The 17,799-nt window shown below is 40.3% G+C and overlaps 3 protein-coding genes and 1 long non-coding RNA gene across 4 annotated transcripts; 2 read left to right on the plus strand and 2 right to left on the minus strand.

The window, feature by feature from the left end:
• The first annotated feature begins 2,222 nt into the window (after nt 1-2,222).
• Nucleotides 2,223-3,736, plus strand: LOC127139276 (uncharacterized). The gene is made up of 2 exons (XR_007809446.1): nt 2,223-2,945; nt 3,037-3,736. It is a non-coding gene; the product is annotated as an uncharacterized LOC127139276 (long non-coding RNA).
• Nucleotides 3,737-4,001: 265 nt separating this feature from the next.
• rida (reactive intermediate imine deaminase A homolog) lies at nt 4,002-7,946 on the minus strand. The gene is given in 7 exon segments (XM_018698098.2): nt 4,002-4,224; nt 4,226-4,249; nt 4,522-4,577; nt 6,086-6,154; nt 6,259-6,313; nt 6,639-6,744; nt 7,776-7,946. Coding segments are annotated over 7 exon segments (408 nt in total). The 5' UTR covers nt 7,841-7,946; the 3' UTR covers nt 4,002-4,191.
• A 183-nt stretch (nt 7,947-8,129) lies between these two features.
• On the minus strand, nt 8,130-15,510 carry stk3 (serine/threonine kinase 3 (STE20 homolog, yeast)). The gene is made up of 11 exons (XM_018698079.2): nt 15,338-15,510; nt 14,343-14,423; nt 14,091-14,219; nt 13,703-13,817; nt 13,114-13,278; nt 12,777-12,944; nt 12,544-12,681; nt 12,250-12,375; nt 11,957-12,158; nt 11,511-11,704; nt 8,130-11,309 (listed from the first exon to the last, which is right to left on the minus strand). The coding sequence occupies exons 1-11, from the start codon at nt 15,358-15,360 to the stop codon at nt 11,151-11,153; spliced, it is 1,500 nt and encodes a 499-aa protein (XP_018553595.1). The 5' UTR covers nt 15,361-15,510; the 3' UTR covers nt 8,130-11,150.
• A 222-nt stretch (nt 15,511-15,732) lies between these two features.
• On the plus strand, nt 15,733-17,425 carry polr2k (RNA polymerase II, I and III subunit K). Its single transcript, XM_018698096.2, has 4 exons — nt 15,733-15,843; nt 16,063-16,131; nt 16,680-16,772; nt 17,199-17,425. The coding sequence occupies exons 2-4, from the start codon at nt 16,071-16,073 to the stop codon at nt 17,219-17,221; spliced, it is 177 nt and encodes a 58-aa protein (XP_018553612.1). The 5' UTR covers nt 15,733-15,843; nt 16,063-16,070; the 3' UTR covers nt 17,222-17,425.
• Nucleotides 17,426-17,799: the final 374 nt, after the last annotated feature.

Here is a 17,799-nt window from a genome sequence, read left to right on the forward strand (position 1 = left end):
TGACCACCAGTAACCTGAGCACCGCTCCTCCTCCTGCGTAGTGACCCAATGAACACAGGCCACGACAGCATCCAGGTACATAATGTCCCTTCCGTTTTTCCCTAGACCCTCCCCAGTCCCACTGCAATGGCGGTAACCAGGCGGTATCCAACAACACACAGACATGGCTTTGGCTTTTAATGAACACACCGGGGTGGTCACAGGAAAGTGTTTATGAGTCACACATCAAATTATTTAGTTAGTATTAAAGGATCTGTCTCAACATATCACCACTTGTGCTCAGTTAACTGATCATGGTCACTGTGAATTGATGAGCCACTCTCATTATCTAATGAGTTATATTTAACTTTTTTTTTTTTTTTTTTGAGGTGTGATTGACTGTTTAATAACCTCTTTATGATATTTTCTCCCTCCTGGCAAAAGAAAAAAAAACACCTGACATTATAGTTTTATTTATCCCAGTATCATTGTCATGTATCATTTATGTTTTTTTTACCAGTTGGTCCAGGATCAGCTCCCGATTTGTGTCAATTATCAGCAAAAAATTCAATTTTTTTAAGCGTATTTAATCTGTGCCCACAGGGAATGGACACGTTACGTTTGTCATCTCTGCGCCTGTACCTCTCCTGAGGCTCTGGGTATGCTAAATTACAAATTAGACAGTACAACATAACCTGTTGATCCCTGCTCTAAATTCCATGAGGGATCTTCAGGGCAACTGCAGGTCTGCACCGTGATCATAACCCTGCACACTTGACTCTAAATGGCTATCTGGACATGGAAGTGCTCCTGACCTGAACCGCCTGACTCAGTGCAGCTTTACATTTACTGCTCTCAGTTCACTTATTGCTCCACGATGCAAATGACCCACAGCCAGAAGGTTCAAGAGATCAGGTCGTCATTGTTCTGGTTGTCGAATGCAAAGTACCTGCTACTGTAACATGGGTCTTTAAAGAAAGATGAACAAGGCAGCAAAGCTTGTGCACTTATGCAATCGGAGAGGTAATATTGCATACTTAGATTACTGCATATTACCACCCAACATGTTATTTCCATGGTCTAAACATGTGAGGTTGTAAGACGTGATCGTTCGTAATCATCGTAAATCAGGAAAGCACAATAAGCAGTTTCTCAGATTACTTGACAAGGAGATGATTATTAATTATGTTACACTGATTTAGAAAAATCCTGATTTATATTCAGCAATCACTCACAATGACATGCAGTCACTAAATAATCATGGACTCTCCCTGACCTTTGTTTTCACTTGATCTCGACCCCCCCCTTCGGTGTCCAACCTGACTTGCCCTCAGCTCAGGCTTGACCACAGCCCTGTTTTAGATGGCCGGGCCAGAGAGTGTGTGTTGCCAACACTTTGTTGTCACCGTGGTCTCATTAAGGTGCAACTGGAGTCCACGGAGAAACTAGAGCATGCCAACACACACACGGGGCCGCCACCTGCGACGAACGATGTCAGGCCCCGCCGAGGCCTCCCTGCCTCCATTTCACAGCCAATGAAGAGAGAGGCTCGAGTGTCACATTAACAGACCGGACATGGCAGCTCATCCTACTTCTGAACTTGTCAGTGGTCAGGGTTGGGATGGGTCTTTTGAAAATAGTCCGCAATCACAAGCGTGTTGACAGAAAACTGGAAATGAAGCATCTGACTGAATGTGCCAGGCAGGTTTTAACTTGTTTATCTCTGTTGGGTCTTTGCACCTTTGGATTAAGATTTGTTACAGGCTGAATAATTAACGTTGCTGTTGGAGGGAACATTCAGCACCCTCAGTGCAAATCTGCAATATGTGGTTTTAAAATTAGCACTGAAGACAAAGTACAGCCGAGGAGAGGAAGAAGTTATTAGGACTCATCCACTGAGGACCATGAACACCTGTACAAAACATGGCCGTTTATTCAGTAGCTACTGAGAAATTTCAGTCAGGACCAAAGTTGTGGACATTATTGTCTCAAAAGCCTAGAAAAATGTCTCTAAGAAAATCATCCATCCATTATTGATACCACTTATCCTTAAGGGTCATTGTTTGGTCTATCAGACACACTATGCTCTTGATTTTTAAGTTTCATTTCTTACATTGGTACCACAAATGACATTCTGTTCACTTATATTGTATTAGGAAGGAGAGAAATCATCCATCTATTATTGATACCACTTATCCTTAAGGGTCATTGGGGGGGCTGGAGCCATCCAGCTGATGTGGGTGAGAGGCGGTGCACACCCTGAACAGAAGGAGAGAAATGAGACAGGAGGATCTCTAAACCTGGACAAAGTAAACTGAAGCTATTTCCATGTCTAGATGACAGGAAACATGGGGAGAGAGATGAGTAACATGTTGAGATCTTAAGTGCTAAAGGTGAAGGGAAGTGGACTTCTCTTTAGATTTTTTGATGATGTTTCACCTCTCATCCGAAAGGCTTCCTCAGTTCTAAAAATTGGCTGGACAGTCCCAAGTTAACGTTTTGGAGAGTCGTTAACCCACCCTGTCGTTATGTGAGTCGTTAGGGTTACATGAGCCCAGGTGTGACTCGTTGGTGGGTTGCTGCCCCACTCTGACATCATGTGAGTCGTTAGGGTCACGTGGCTCCAGGTGTGAATGAGGGTTAAATCGCCTGGGTGAGGATCTCAAGGCTGCATTACAGGTGGCTGATAGTTGGTGTCGTTGGCCACCACCTCTGTTTAAAGATGGACGTTCCACGTGGACATAGATGGCCTCACACCATCTGTCCTCTCTAACATGTTGAAGCTTCAGTCAGATCCTAACTGGAGATGTTGTGGTTAAAGGTTAGCGCCCTGACCTCCGGAACCAAACTTTTTTAGTGTGATGTGACCACATTTCACACGTACAAATCTTTCTGTCTTTCACCTAAAACAGAAAAAGCAGAGGCCACGGCGACTGACTCAGAGCCCAAAACAGAGGAGGCACCAGGTGAGCACAGCTTTAGTTTCCACATTGTCACATCCCACATTATATCTACTGTATACAGTCCTAACATGCTTCTCCTCTTTTGTGTCTCCAGCTCCCAGTGAGTGAGGTGCGACGTGAATGACTCCACAGTTTGGAAGTGTCTCACTTTGTCTGTATGCATGAGTGAAAGTATGTCTTCATATGTGTGTGTGTGTGTGTGTGTGTGTGTGTGTGTGAAACAGACACCAACTTGTTGCCAAGATGCAGACCCTGTGATAACCGCTTTCAGTCAGGGTTCCCCAGTCATCACTGTGCCTTCTCCCCCCTCCCCATGATGGTGTATGGCTGCAATTTCTGCTTTGAAAACTGTACATAGACAGAATCTTAGTAGGTGTGTTTAGCTTCAGAGGGTGTAATCATTTCAGAATACCTTAAATTATTGATTCAAATTTCTATTTAAGTGTATAGAAATTTATAAAAGCAGATGTATTGTAACTTCATCCTAAGAGTTCATTCTGTAGTTTTCTACAAAATTACAATTCAAAGGAAACCAAAGCCAAAATATATTTGATTTATAAAATTATATTCCGTTTAGGTAGCTGGCTTTGATTTTACAACCATGTTTGTAATGAATATGAAGAGCTGGTCCACTGCAGGTTTACTGAGGACTGACTTTAAACATCTGATGAATACAAATGAGTTAACAGTAAATGTAAGAGCCTTTTTTGTTGTTTCTGATGTGTCATGATTTCTCTCTGGAAAGAAAATCTGTAATACGCTGTCAAAAAATTAAAAGGGCCACCTTAAAATCATCTGATATATGAACTTTTTTTAATACCTTAAGGCAAGGATGAATGTGACATTTTAGGGAGAATAATGATTCAGTGACCTGGGGTTTTACTGCATTACGGAAGTTTTTTATCATTACAAATTTGTTCTAAGTGCAGTATGTCAGGTGTGTAATTACCTTTATCCACAAACTAAATGCTGGTAAGTTAAGTGCTTCTCTATTGTAAAGGGTTTTGATTGAAAGGTCAGTGGTTTTGCTGTGGTATAATACTAAAAACAGTTCAGTAGTGCAGTCAACAGTGGTCAGAAGAAAAACAACTTTATGCTTAAACCTGACAATATGGAAAAAGAAAGTCAACAGGTTAGGTTCTAGTTTGGTCTTCCATTTGTCATCTGGAAATACAGTAAATCTTCCACAGTACAACTATGAGGCCAGTTGGCGGTTAGACTATAACTTGTTTGTGATGTGGCCGGCTAGTCAGGAGTCTGAGAGAGGGCCGAGAACAGCGATCCGCCTCGATTTCCACCAGTCCACCCTGAAGTGAAAAAGAAAAGGAGGACACGAGAAAGGTAAACTGGGCAGCATGGATTCCAGCTCAACATATAAAAGCTATAATTCCACTTGTGAGAGAAGCAGCTGCACATTTGCAAGTCAACACGGATGATGCAAAATGCATGACATGCATGACTGAACATGCACCTAGGTACCACGATTTTCCACCACCTCCATGTTGTAGTGATGTATATGAACCAAGCACCACTGGGTGCTGCAGCTCTAACGCGGCGCAGAGGTTTTGTTTGTACTCACTCTGGGGAGAGCAGCGACTTGGTAGGCGGCTCTGGCAGGGAAGTTACTGCTGAAAACTGGAGAGAAAACAAAAATGATATTTAACAGAGAGCCATCAGGTTAACCTGAGACTTTAACTATACCTCAGCTGCTGACTATCAGCCTGAAAAGTCAAACTTCGCATGACTTTGGATCACAGCAGACACATCCTCTCCCTCCTAATATCAAGGTCAGAGAAAGTTCCCTGCCTGCAGTTTAGGGTTGAGTAGAGTCTGGGAGGTGGGAGGAGGTGGGGTGGGAAGGGGGGTTCAAGCCCTGAGGGGTTGGGTTACACCTGTGTGCCTGCATGGCGGGTGTCCGCTTACAACTCACTGGGCACTGCAGCTTCCATTACACCTGTCTGTTGTGATCCATGAGGAAATGCCCCGACTGAGCAGCCTGCATGAGGAAGCTGCATTCATACGGCAGAGGAAGAGCTGAGTGAGCCAGTCTGTCAGCAGGTCATTTTCTGAGGGATGTCAGTGAAATATGAGCCACTGTATATCTCCTCATGACCACACAGGTATGGAGGTTAGAGCATACCAGTGGAATGATTACAGAATTTTATAGTGTTTAATTGTGTGGTGGTTTCATTTAATTTTTAAGGTGGAACACTACTGTACTCACACATCTTTAACCTGAAGCAAGCTGCCTATAAATTAAAGGAATCATCAAGTGGAAACTGTAAATGTCAAACCAGGGATCAAATATATTGTGAGATGGAATATAATAAGCACACACATAGCAAAAGGAATAACAAAAAATTAAACGGAAAAGCAATTTTAAAATTATTTCGCAATTCCATTTTAAAATCAGTCATCATTTGCGGTCAGAATAAGGAAGCAGAATAAGAAATTGTCAAATTTACTTATGATTTTTAATTACTTTTCTAAAATTTTTAATTTTCTAACAAATAAAGTTATAACAGCTTTTTCAAACTGATCAATTTACTGAACGATTACAATTTTAAAAAAAGTATTATTCTATATGAACAGTTAAGGCTCCAGACGCAGGAGCATGTAAACATGTTGAATAAAAACAAGAGTATTTTGATCTGTTCAGTGCCTCAAATTATATCTACACTGGTCAAATGACTGACTGAGAAACGTGTGTTTTCCCTTCACAAAGCAAGTCATCACAGCTGGAGCTGGAAGACATTGAGTGCCTTGCTCGAGATCACTTCGGCAGCCTACATACTTGCTAACATGCAGGCTTAAAATCCACAACCTCAACTTAAAGTGCAACCGCCCAACAAACTGTGAGTCAGATGTTTGGATGACAGCAATGATGCTCATGTAAGGTGAATAAAGGAAGGTGTTTGCAAAGACCACACTGACGACAGCAGATCTGACAATCGTGGTTAACAGCTGCCCCCATGTGGCTGCTTTTATAAATGAAGAATTCACAGCACGTTTTGTTAACTCCATTAGAAGATCCAATGAATTGCACATCTATTATTTTTCCATTAAAATCTAGTTTATAGCGTAAAAAAAAAAAAAAACACAATGTGTACAGAAGAGAACAAAGTATTTACGTGTTTACTTACATGTCTTGTAGACCTCATTGACTGCGTTAAAGTCGTTTATATCTGCGAGCAGCACGGTAGTCTTCACCACTGAAATAGAAGAGTTTAGTTGTTTAGTTTGTGGAAAACATTCAAAACACATGAGACACAAGAGCAGCGGCTCAGATACTGAACATTCTGATAATTCATCTCACCGTTGCCGTAGTTGCAGCCGGCAGCTTTAAGGATCTCCCCCATATTGATGAGAGCCTGAGAAGTGAGAGGGAGAATGACACTGTTACACCTGATCGATTGATATTTAATTTCACCTTTTACATCTCTATTTTCTTTATTTATATTGCTGAGACCTTTAGATGTAATAGCCCAAACAGATGAAGCCTGGGAAACATCCTGTTGCTTTGATTAATCAGTGTCAGTGTAGTGAGTCTATCTTGTTTTTTATCTATTTTACAGGTTTAATTTCTAATGCTTGGACTTCTTTTGCTTTAATTCTAATCTCTGATTATCTGTCAACCGTCATTGTCATGTACTTAAAACATGGTCGACCGTCATCATCCGCCTCTGTGAGCTTCACCTGTTTAGCCTGGGCCTGGACTCCTCCGTCTACCAGCTGACCTGAGGCCACGTCCAGCCCCAGCTGACCGGAGATGTACATAGTTCTGTCCACAACCACCGCCTGACTGAGGAGAATACACACACACACACACAAATACACCTCAGTTAATTAAAGTGTTCAAACTCCTGATGATAACCCGCTTTAACGCCTTGGTGTGTGCAAACAACCTGCTAATCTTTTAAAGGATTAGATAAAACTCTGACAGCTCTTTTTTACTGCACGACTTTATCACCATCAGTCTGAGATGTTCACTGCATTTCAGGATTTATTAGTGATGCTGTAATTTCCTTCTTGTCTTTACCTGCTCTCTCTCAATCTGCTTTAGCTACCCGATTATCAATTACCTTGCAAGTTTAATGTTTAAATATAACATAAAAATAAAAGATAAGACAAAATATACCAACCAACACGAAATGAGGTAGTTGCTTAATTCAACAACGTCTGAAAAACCATGTCAAAGTTTAAGTTTTGGATTAATGTGGATTTTTCCTTGAAACTAAATAAGACAATGAGCAGAGTCCATTCATTCTTGACTAACTCCACCCACTGAGAGCCCATTGGTCAGACCAGGAACACCCTTCAATCTGAGCAACTGCACAGATTCAATTAAAGAACAAGAAAACATAAAATGAGTGAGGCTACTTCATGATTTTTGATCACTGAAACGGGTTTTAGTGCAGTTATTACAAACTAAACCGACACCTTGTTTAAATTTCTTTAAAGTTATTTGAGTTGAAGGTGCACAGGAGATGAATCCTTACCTGTATATTCCCTGTCTGACGGGGGCTTTAGGTGTGTAAGGAATCTGCCGACGAATAGATGCCATTTCGACTCTGCTGCCTGTGTGTTTTAGAGAGATTTCTACTCTGCAGTGTTTCTTCTGCTCTGCTCAGAGTTTAACTTTGGCTCTTTTTTTATGGGGTCAAGTCAAATCAGGTGAGTTCACTGAACACTAAGGCCCGCCCCTGGTCAAATATTGGACTGTCTGTGGGATTCTCACTCATTCAAATGTTTTATGCACCAACCTGTACACACACCACGTGTCGCTATAAATAGATCACGATGCACATTTCTGTTTTTTTAAACTCGTCTTACCTGTACGGGCCGATGGCAGCCGGGGCTGATGTAGTGTTGACGATCTTTCTCTGGAGTTCAGACATGTTTCCCAGATTTTTTTTGTTTCAGTGGCTGTGAATGAAGGAAGTGGTTACGCATGCCAAAGGGAAGAAACAGTTGCTGTCGTAAAGTCTACCGTAATGTCTGCCAAGAAGAGAACGCCGCATTTTTGGAGGCGCTTCTCAGGAAACCGCATGCTAACGAAAAATAATGGCGCGCATAGTCAAGGAGTTACGGTACAACAGGTGTTCTAATGGTTTCTACTGCAATAGAGTCCAAGTCACAGGGTCAAGGTATGAAGTGAGAGATAAGATAAAAGGCAATCCACTGCAGTTAAGGTTAACTATAAGTGACTTTTATTATGTCTTGCACCTTTTCAAAACTTTAGAAAGTATTACAAACAAAGATAATAAATTAAGTGGTTCAAACATAAATGCTTACATTCCACCCTACACCCTCAAGTCATTATATAGCTGAAATAAATGAACACAAAATCATATAGCTATATATCAAAAGGTGATGTCAGATCTGTACATAATATGGCTGATTCTGAACAATGTCATATTTTGAACTGGGATTTATTCATTTTTTTATTGTACAGAGCAAATAGTTTTTTTATTAAAAGCTGAAAATAATCCATCTTCCATATTAACAATACTCTTAGCCTGTGCAGTTAATATAAGAGCATTCCACTACAGAGCATAATTATAAACATGCATAGTCTAAAACACGCAGAAATCAAGCCACAGATATTTGACAAAGGGGCAAAAATATTAACAGCCAGATCAGCTTCTATATTTAAACCAGTGTCACCAAAGGAAAGAAGTTTAAACGTTTAATAAATAGAGTGTGAACGCTCGTATGCGAGTTGCCAGTGCACTGCAGACTTAGTTTATGAAAATGACTCATGGCAAGAATGTTAATGATTTCTGCATGTAGAAAAAACAAACACAAACAAACATGATCATTCAGAAACTGAGATGGTACTGATGCATGTGTTTAAAATGTCAGCACATTTTGGCCATAGAGTCCATCAGATGAGACACAGCAAGATAGTGTAACAGATCCATTCAGAAGATTATAGCATTGTTAAAATGTCACGTAATATGCAGTAAGTATGGGCTGAACCACACTGTCAAGACTGCACGTTAACATTCATATGTAACAGCAACCTGCAGACACACTGCACATGTATTCAATGTAAGGACAGTCTGAATTCATTCAAAGGGTCGTTATTAGCACATGTGACAAATCAAGATCAAATATCGTCACAAAACTAAACCACAGAGCAGTTTGTTTCCTTCATGAAGACAACAAATATGTCATTGGCTTGTTAGTAAACGTTTTCAGTTCAACATTCAAAACTGTAAACTACAGCCTCAAATTGTATTTTTGATTCTGATACTGATATCAGAATTTGAGAGCTGAGAAAGATCTGAAAACTAATTATCAATTTTATATATTACATTATATTAATTATTTAAGCATAAACAAACAAACAACCATTTTTGATATGGGTTCCTTGAATTTGGTTATATAAGAACTGAGACCAGGATACACGCTCAATCAGATATGTTACAGTTAAATAATAAATTTGTCAGTGCTCCCTGATGGGAAAAAAATTAGATTTTTAATTACATTTTCTCAGTCACTGCAAATATATTTCTATGCTACAGTTTCTTGTTACTTACTGGCACTACACTGACACTGACATAAATTACCTTCAGCATAGAAATGTGAATAAAAAAAAGACCTTAACTAATCTCTGATCTTTTGAAGGAGTAATTTAACACCACAGAGTCCATCACTGCACTGAATAGTTTTGTGTAAATACAGTTTTTAGCTGGTAAAAAATGAGCTTGCGTCCCAACACACACAGAACACAAACTAACGGTATATCGTCATTCCTTCATTAATAACATCACACTCTAAATGTCAGGAAATGGAGAGCAACAACACTCATGGTTGTTGCTGAAACACGTAGATATAAGCTGCAGGGAAATCAGCTGAGAAGAGATCTTAATGCAAAAATAATAATTATCTAACGTCTGAAACTCAGACAGCAGATGTGTGGCTGATGCAGTGGCTCTGTTTTACTTAAGTAAAAAGTATCAGTCAGTTACTTGAGTCTTTTATCTCCTGAGGTGAACTACTGCCATGAATAGTTCATGTGACAGAAGTCATACCTGGTTACTTTCTTCACTGAGCTCTAAACTGTTACGGCTCAACATCTGGTTTAAGTATTCAAAAGTATTTAGGAATGCTTTTGTGTGTATTATAGGAGATTTCTGTTCCATTTGGGAATGAATTTCTGTGACAACTCTAAAAGAAAATGTGGATCAGTTTGTTGAGTAAAGGCGCTGATTTTAAACTCACAAGGGGCAGATGAGTGTGTGCAGATGAGTGAGAGGGATGCAGAACTGGGACAGGTGTGTTATGAGGCACTAAGATACATGGTACACTGGATGTATGAAGAAAGACCAGAATGTCAAATTCAAAAAAAAAAAACAGCAAAATTAAATAAATGACAGTAAAGACTAGTGAAATAAGTTTCAAATTTTCTGGTCCACTGAAAACATGCATGATCCACTCTTCACCATCCAAATGATTTCTGACCTTTCTCCACAGTCCAACTCATCTCCAAGAGAGAGGAGAGGGTTTAACCACCCGACAACTTGGCGGTTTTATTACATTGCTTATTTTGAAAACCAGGTTTCAAATATTTTTAAGGCATTCTCAACTGAATCAACATCACCTTGATTGTCTTTGGTCATGGACAAACCTCCACAGCTTTTAGTTGCAGGTATTTCCAAACTAGGCTCTATATTATATTTACAGCAAAAGTAAAAAGTCTGAGGAAAAGAAGACCACTCAACGCTGGCCGCACTGCTTGAGATCCTCTGCTGATGTTGTCCTTTGTGTTTTGAGGGTGATTCCAAGATGGTTTTCTGTGTGACACAAAAGGGAATTTCATTTCAAAAAGGGGGAATCCATTTTGTGACTTTCAGATGTGTAATCACCAAGGCTTGGTTCTCTCTTTGGCCGCAGTCTTGAGCATTGTTGGTGGAGGAGCAATTTACAGGAAACAAATTTAAGACTTAAAATGAGGGAAGAGCATCAAGACATAGTGTAGAAAGACTTGTACGTGTGGATTCCATGGGTCAACATGGACATCATCCGGAAAAAGAAGCCTCTCTCTTCAGTCAGAGGCCAGTTAGCAGTCGATCAGAACAGCAGTCGGCTTCGAACAAAGACAATAAGGTCATCCTAATTCCTCTGAGTCATAGGTTTTGTGGTAATGGTGGCTTTGAGAAACCCAGGGCACCAGGGCGTGAAGGCGAGATGGAGGATCACTTAGAAGTTCTGTTGTCGTCTCTTCTTGGCATCCATTGCATCCAGGATGGGCTGCCTCTTGGCGGTGTAGCGCTGCCTGAGCTCCTCAATCTCCCGCTCCATCATGGGATCCAAGGCACTCAGCCGCATCTGTAACTCCTCAAAGTCTAGGTTCTTCAACTGCTTGACAGCACACAAACACAAACAGCGATGGGAAAGAGATGAGTCATTTTGTGTCTTGCTGCAGATAATACTGAAACAACTGCTGCTTCTGTTTTGCTATTTTTTATCACTGAATCACTGGCGTACAATAATTTCCACCATGAATAACCCCATTCATTACAGCGGAACCATCACAGGCTCGTGGAAAGCGTTACTCACAAAGTCAAAGTCTCCGTCCTGAGGCACCTTCCAGTTGTCGGGGAAGACGTTCTTGGACTGGATGTGGTAGCCCGGCTGCTCCTGCGGCTGGTTGTGGTTGTAGTTCTCCTGCTGCTGGGCTGCCTTGTTGGAGTCCTGCTTGTCAAAGTAGTCCATGAAGGATGGACGTATTGGCTGCTGGGGGGTGGCGTGCCCTGTGAAAGAGGAAGAGGATTGTGTACCAACTTATCTAAGACACACTTATTTCTACATATTTAAATTTCATACATTTCTTAGATATTGAGCAATCTAAAAAAAATATGCAAATAATTTCCTTACATACTTGTATTTTTCTGGAAGCTCTGATATATCTGACTTAGCATCAAGGTTTTAAGAGCTATGGTATTTTTTTCCTGCTACAACCACTAAATTCCCTTTAATTAGGTCAACAACATGTATGTGCTCACTCCTCATGGAACCCTGGTCTTCCTCCTCCTCTTCATCATCACTGTTGATGACCATAGTGCCCAGGTCTGACTCCAACATGGTGCTGCTGTGTTCGATCATTGTCTGCGCTCCGTCGCTCATGGTGCTGGTGGCCCGCATGGTCCCTGCGCCCTCTGAGCCCGACTTCACCATAGTGTGAGAGTCCACCTCAGTCTCCTCCTCCTGGATGACACAACACAATTAGACATGTAGCTTTTGACGTGTACAGTAGTCATCTGGTGTTTGGCTTGATTGAGACGAACAGCAAACGTACAGAGTTGTCGTCCTCCTCCTCCAGCTCTCTCTGCTGCTCCTGCTGCCTCTTGGCTTTCATTTCCATGGCTTCAGTTATCAGGTCTCTCAAAATTGTGACCGGCTTGGCCTGGCTGATAAATGGGTGCTGCATATTCAACAGAAAAAAAAGATTGTTGTGTGCACTATATTTTAGCATTTTGTGATGAGAGAGAGTTACATCTAGTCTTTGAGTGTGTATACCTAAGCTTGTATGTTCTATTCTTATATATTTATAACTCTATGTGTGTATGAATTTCTTCCTCCTTCCTCAAACCTGTAGGAGCTGGGTGGCAGTTGCTCTCTGCTCTGGATTCTTGACCAGGCACTTCTTGACAAAGTCTGTGAATTCGTCGGACCAAAGTTCAGGCTTTCTAAATGTCGGTGGAGGGTTGGTGGGGATCATGAAAATAGCCTGGAGGAACACAGACAGGATACAAAACAAAGTTAGGTTAGAGCAAGTTGGTTATGTTAGCGCTGATTTCTTAAGTAAAGCACATTTACACTTACTCTCATGGGATGAATGTCAGCATAGGGAGGTTTTCCTTCTGCCATCTCTATAGAGGTGATGCCAAGGGACCAGATGTCAGCCACACAGTTGTACCCGATCTCCTGGATCACCTCTGGAGCCATCCAGAATGGAGTACCGATGACAGTGTTTCTCTTTGCCATGGTGTCCTTCAGAGAGGAAATATACAGTAGTGTCATCATTAAGCACTACATTAAATCAATTCATACAGACTCGCAAAATCAGATTAAAAGATTAAATATTCCACACAGAAACCTGATGAGAGCATTCACTTTGCTGTCACTATAACAAACCTGCAGACATTAATTCTAATGTTACCGTTAACTGTCCAGCTACTCCGAAATCTGCCAGCTTGGCGTGTCCCTCAGTGTTGAGAAGGATGTTTCCTGCCTTGATGTCCCGATGGATCTTTCTCATGAAGTGGAGGTATTCAAGACCCTTCAGAGTGGACTTCAGGATGGTAGCTATCTCATCCTCTGTCAGCTGAGGCAGGAAGGGAAAAGAAAACACAGAGATGAGATGAGATGAGATCCACGAGTAACCTGGGACCTACTCAACAATCTCTCCTTTCTGCTTTTTACTGTTAGAAAAGCAGTTTGGTAATAACTAGATAACATCCATGTTCATGTCCATAAAAATAGTCAGGAGGGCACTGTGGTCTCTTCACCATCACAACAATAAGAAATATTTTGTTAATGTCATTGTTATATCAACAGACAACCCCAGAATATATGTATGTAACTTTTAAACAAAACTTCAGGGCTATTTGTTTGCAAAGTGTATCAGTGTAGAAGACATAATATAAATACCTTTATCTGTTCTGTTTAAAATGTGCCACAAAAAAATAGAAACTCTGGCAATTTTATTCTGGCCACACAGGCAGTCGTAACCCTCTGTGAGTACACACCGTCTTGTTGCGCAGTCTGATGATGTCAGAGACAGACCCGGCTCCGCAGTACTCCATAACAATCCACAGGTCTGTGTTCTTGAAGTAGCTGCCATAGTACTTCACCACATAAGGGCTAGGAGGAAAAGCAAAACAGGGTGGTCATTAAAAGAGAAGACAAAGTTTCATTTCAAGCACAGAGAGCGGAAGTGAGAAAACCCTTGTAGTACAAGAGAATAGAGGACTGTACAGGTTGCAGTAGTGGTGGTGGCATTGTTACATCAAACTCAGACCACAGTGAACTATGGCAGCAAATATTTCTTTGATGAAAATGAGAAATTTTCAGGAGTTTTAATCTCATCTGTTTAGCAAATGTGGAGATTTAGGGAAATCTACACTGTCATCCCACCTGTCACACTGCTGCATGATGGAAATCTCCTTAATGATCTCCTGCAGGTCAGACTCCACAGGAACCTGCTTTATGGCCACCACCTGGCCTGACTCCTTATGGATGGCTTTGAACACACTGCCATAGGAACTAGACGAAAAACACGAAAGATGAAATTACTGACAAATTTATGTATTACACAACACAGACTGTTCTGATGGAATGGTCAGACACATGTGGAAATGGAGCTTAACCATGAGAAAAATTTCTTACCCTTCACCAAGTTTCTCTAGAACATCAAACACTTCCTCTGGCTGTTTGGTCAGACTGTCCTCACTCAGCTTTTTCAGCTTGCTGTAAAAATTGAACGGGCTAATTGTTATCTCGGTAGAATAGTGTTACTAAAAACAAATAGTGAAACCAAGCTGAAACACTAGACTACAGAAGCATCTGAAATTAAAATGACAGTGGTTTCCAGCACTTACCAATAAGTAACATACGGAAATAACCAGTTGGGGACAATTTACTAAGACACAAAATGTAAAAATGTGCATTTCAAACAAACACTGGGAGGGGATTTTAGTACACAGTGTTAGTGGATTTTGTTTTTTTGGGGGGGGATTTTCTCAGGGGTTTTTGTTGTGGTTGAACAAAAGAAGAATTCATCTATGTCTATCTATATCTTACACCTTGGACTTTAATACAATGCAGACTTTCAGAACAGGAAAAACAGCATTTAAAACGTATTATGTTACTAGTACGATATCGGCCAGCTCTTATTTCCTCATGAGTTAAATCAGCTCCTGTGGTGCTTAGTTCAGTTTAGACATCCAGTGTTCACATTGCACAAAGACCAATAAACTACACGGTTAACGGGGATGCTCATTTGTCCTGCGGGGAGATGTAACATTGTTTCATTCACAGACAATTGAATTTATTTCAATTTCATATCCAAATAATAACACCGGTCAAACTGCTCATAAAAGGCATTTCTGAACAGTTACCCAACTACGAGACCGGCCTGAAAGCCACCAGAAGGTTTAACACGGTGCTTCGGATTTTGGTCAAGAGTAATCTTATCTAACCCGAGTAGATAGTTTGAGAGAAAACCGTGGATGTATTATAAGACCCGTTACAACTAACTAACTTAGTATCAGCTAACTCGCTAAGTGGCAGCTATCATGGGCAGCTACCGCCTACGTTAGCATTTTAGCTTACTAGTTAATAGCTTGAAACCACGTTTTTAACCAGTCAAAATGTACACAAACCTTTTTGGCGCAGACGGCTCCATGATGTACAGCTGCAAAGAATATAAAGGAAACAGACTAATACTAAGTTATGTCAGTTTTGGGGCCAGTAGTCACGATGTGAACATTGTCGACAGAGTCGTTGTTGTCAAAAACTAGTGGAGGGCCAGCTGAGTGTCCGTCAGATGATGGACCGTTTGGGGGAATACAATTATACCACAGCACCCCCTTTTGGACCGGAGTGCTTGAAAAAATAAACACCACAATTTCTGTCTTTATGAAGATAGAAACCGTAAATAACCTACAATAAATAAACTTTGAAGACTATAAAATATAGTGGATTTTTTATATATTCAAATTATAGGCGCTATCAGGCAAAAAAGCAAAAATATGACAAAGTATCTTCTGACCAATCACAATCCACTTTGCTTTGAGGTGGACCGGGCGGTTGTACGCATGTGCAGCGCAGGCGGTAGTGTGTGAGATGAAAAGAGAGGTAAACAGCTAACAGTTGGCATCTTAAAACGGTGAGCTGTGTGTTACTTTTTATCCACTCCTTCGGTGTATTTCACATTTTGTATACCCATACTATATTTTGAGATTTCCTATAATCCTTTGCAGTTTATTACGTCCACCGGTTGAGACGGTTTAGGCTAATCCTCCCGGCATCACCATGCTGTTTCTGTGTTAGCATGCTGTAACCATATTGATACGATGATGTTAACACTTCTCTCTCTATCTTAAAGGATCAGAAATGGAGGCACAGAAAGATTTGCAGCCACCCAAGCAACAACCTATGATCTACATATGCGGAGGTACATTTTCACTGTTAGTTGTGTCAATGTTACAGATACTACAGCCGTTACTTACTGTAATGATACTACCAGACCTGCTCTAATGCAACGTTTACATCCACTGTCACTGCTAACACCATTACAACTACTTCTGTTTTGGGTGCTTCTCCTAAATCATACTATAAAATAACCAGCTACTATTCTGGTAATACTGACCCATCAGTACCACTATACTTATGGTCAGAATGCTACTACTCTTTGCAGCAATTATTAGTTGAGGTCCAGTATGTCAAATATTACACAGTGAGTTAAGATTTTATTGTTAAGTCATTCAAACAGCTCTGCCCAGACTGCACTGAATCACAGGAAACCACAAATTAATGCAAACTGTATCCAGAGAGGAGTGTATGCATTTCTAACTGATGCTACAAAGGAGCTAATATTGTATAATTAACACCCAAGAATCTAAATAGAGAGGAATGAAGTAGTCTGTCTCAGCTCCTTTTTCACATGTTGGAGACAAAATTTAAGGGTATTTTCTGTCATATTCTTTCTTTCTTTAATTGCAGAATGTCACACTGAAAATGAAATAAAGGCCCGTGATCCAATCCGATGCAGAGAGTGCGGCTACAGGATCATGTACAAGAAGAGAACAAAGAGATGTATCCTTAAAATGTGTGTGTCAGAGAGAGACAGAGACAGAGTGACTGAACTTGGAGATTTTAAAGGTTGAATCTCAATTTTCCTAATGTGTAATTTTTTAACAGTAAGTAGTGAATTTTATTTGTACATGAAGAGTAAGCATATGGTAATTTTTCTCTCAAGTGATATAAGTAACAATATGACAAAGGACAAAACACCTCCAATCCATAATTTGAAATTTTGACAATGGGTTTTTTGGATTCCAGTTTATAGAGAAGATGCGTCAGAGATATTTTCAGTTTGTGTGGTATTGGGTGAATCCCATCCTTAAGATATAGAATATTATTTGACTACCTCTGACTACCTGGATGGCAAAGGGTTTTTTATTATATAAATCATATGTATGAACTGATTATTTTTACATTTCCTTGACTATTTGATTTCAGTGGTTGTTTTTGATGCCAGATGAAGAAGAGAGGAGCAGCTGTTTTGATTGTTATTGTTGTGTTCTATTTTTGTGGTGCAAGAGCATGTAAATAGACTTTCAGCCCTGACTCCAGATTTCTGAATTATGGTTAAAAGCTACCATTTTCATGTTTTGTTTTGTTTTGGGTTTTTTGCCCCAGAGTGATGGCTGAAAGTTTTGGTTTATTAAAAACATGATTTTCACTGACCTCAAGTATTTTTGCAGTTTTTTCTAATTTTTAAAATTGTGTTGTTAATGCAGCAAACAGCCACAAAAATGTTAAAGTCGTGTTCAACGTTACTGTCCTCCTGTTTTTCCTACTCCTGTGTTGTAAAAAAAAAAAAAGAAGAAGAAGAAGAAGAAAAAAAAGTAACGTACAAAACTGCTGATAACCAACATATAAACAGACCAATAATGGGTTTTTATGTAAATTTTTGAAGTAAGATTTTAAAGAAAGTTTATTTATTTGAACTTTAACATCCTAAACACCCAACGACCTCCTTGGGCAGAGTGAAATGTTACCTAGCAACCACACAGTCCATGCTCGCGACGGCGGAGTACTTGCACACCTGTGTCTGGAA

Source organism: Lates calcarifer, linkage group LG3 (assembly GCF_001640805.2).
Source record: "Lates calcarifer isolate ASB-BC8 linkage group LG3, TLL_Latcal_v3, whole genome shotgun sequence".
In the NCBI taxonomy this organism is placed as follows: domain Eukaryota; kingdom Metazoa; phylum Chordata; class Actinopteri; family Centropomidae; genus Lates; species Lates calcarifer.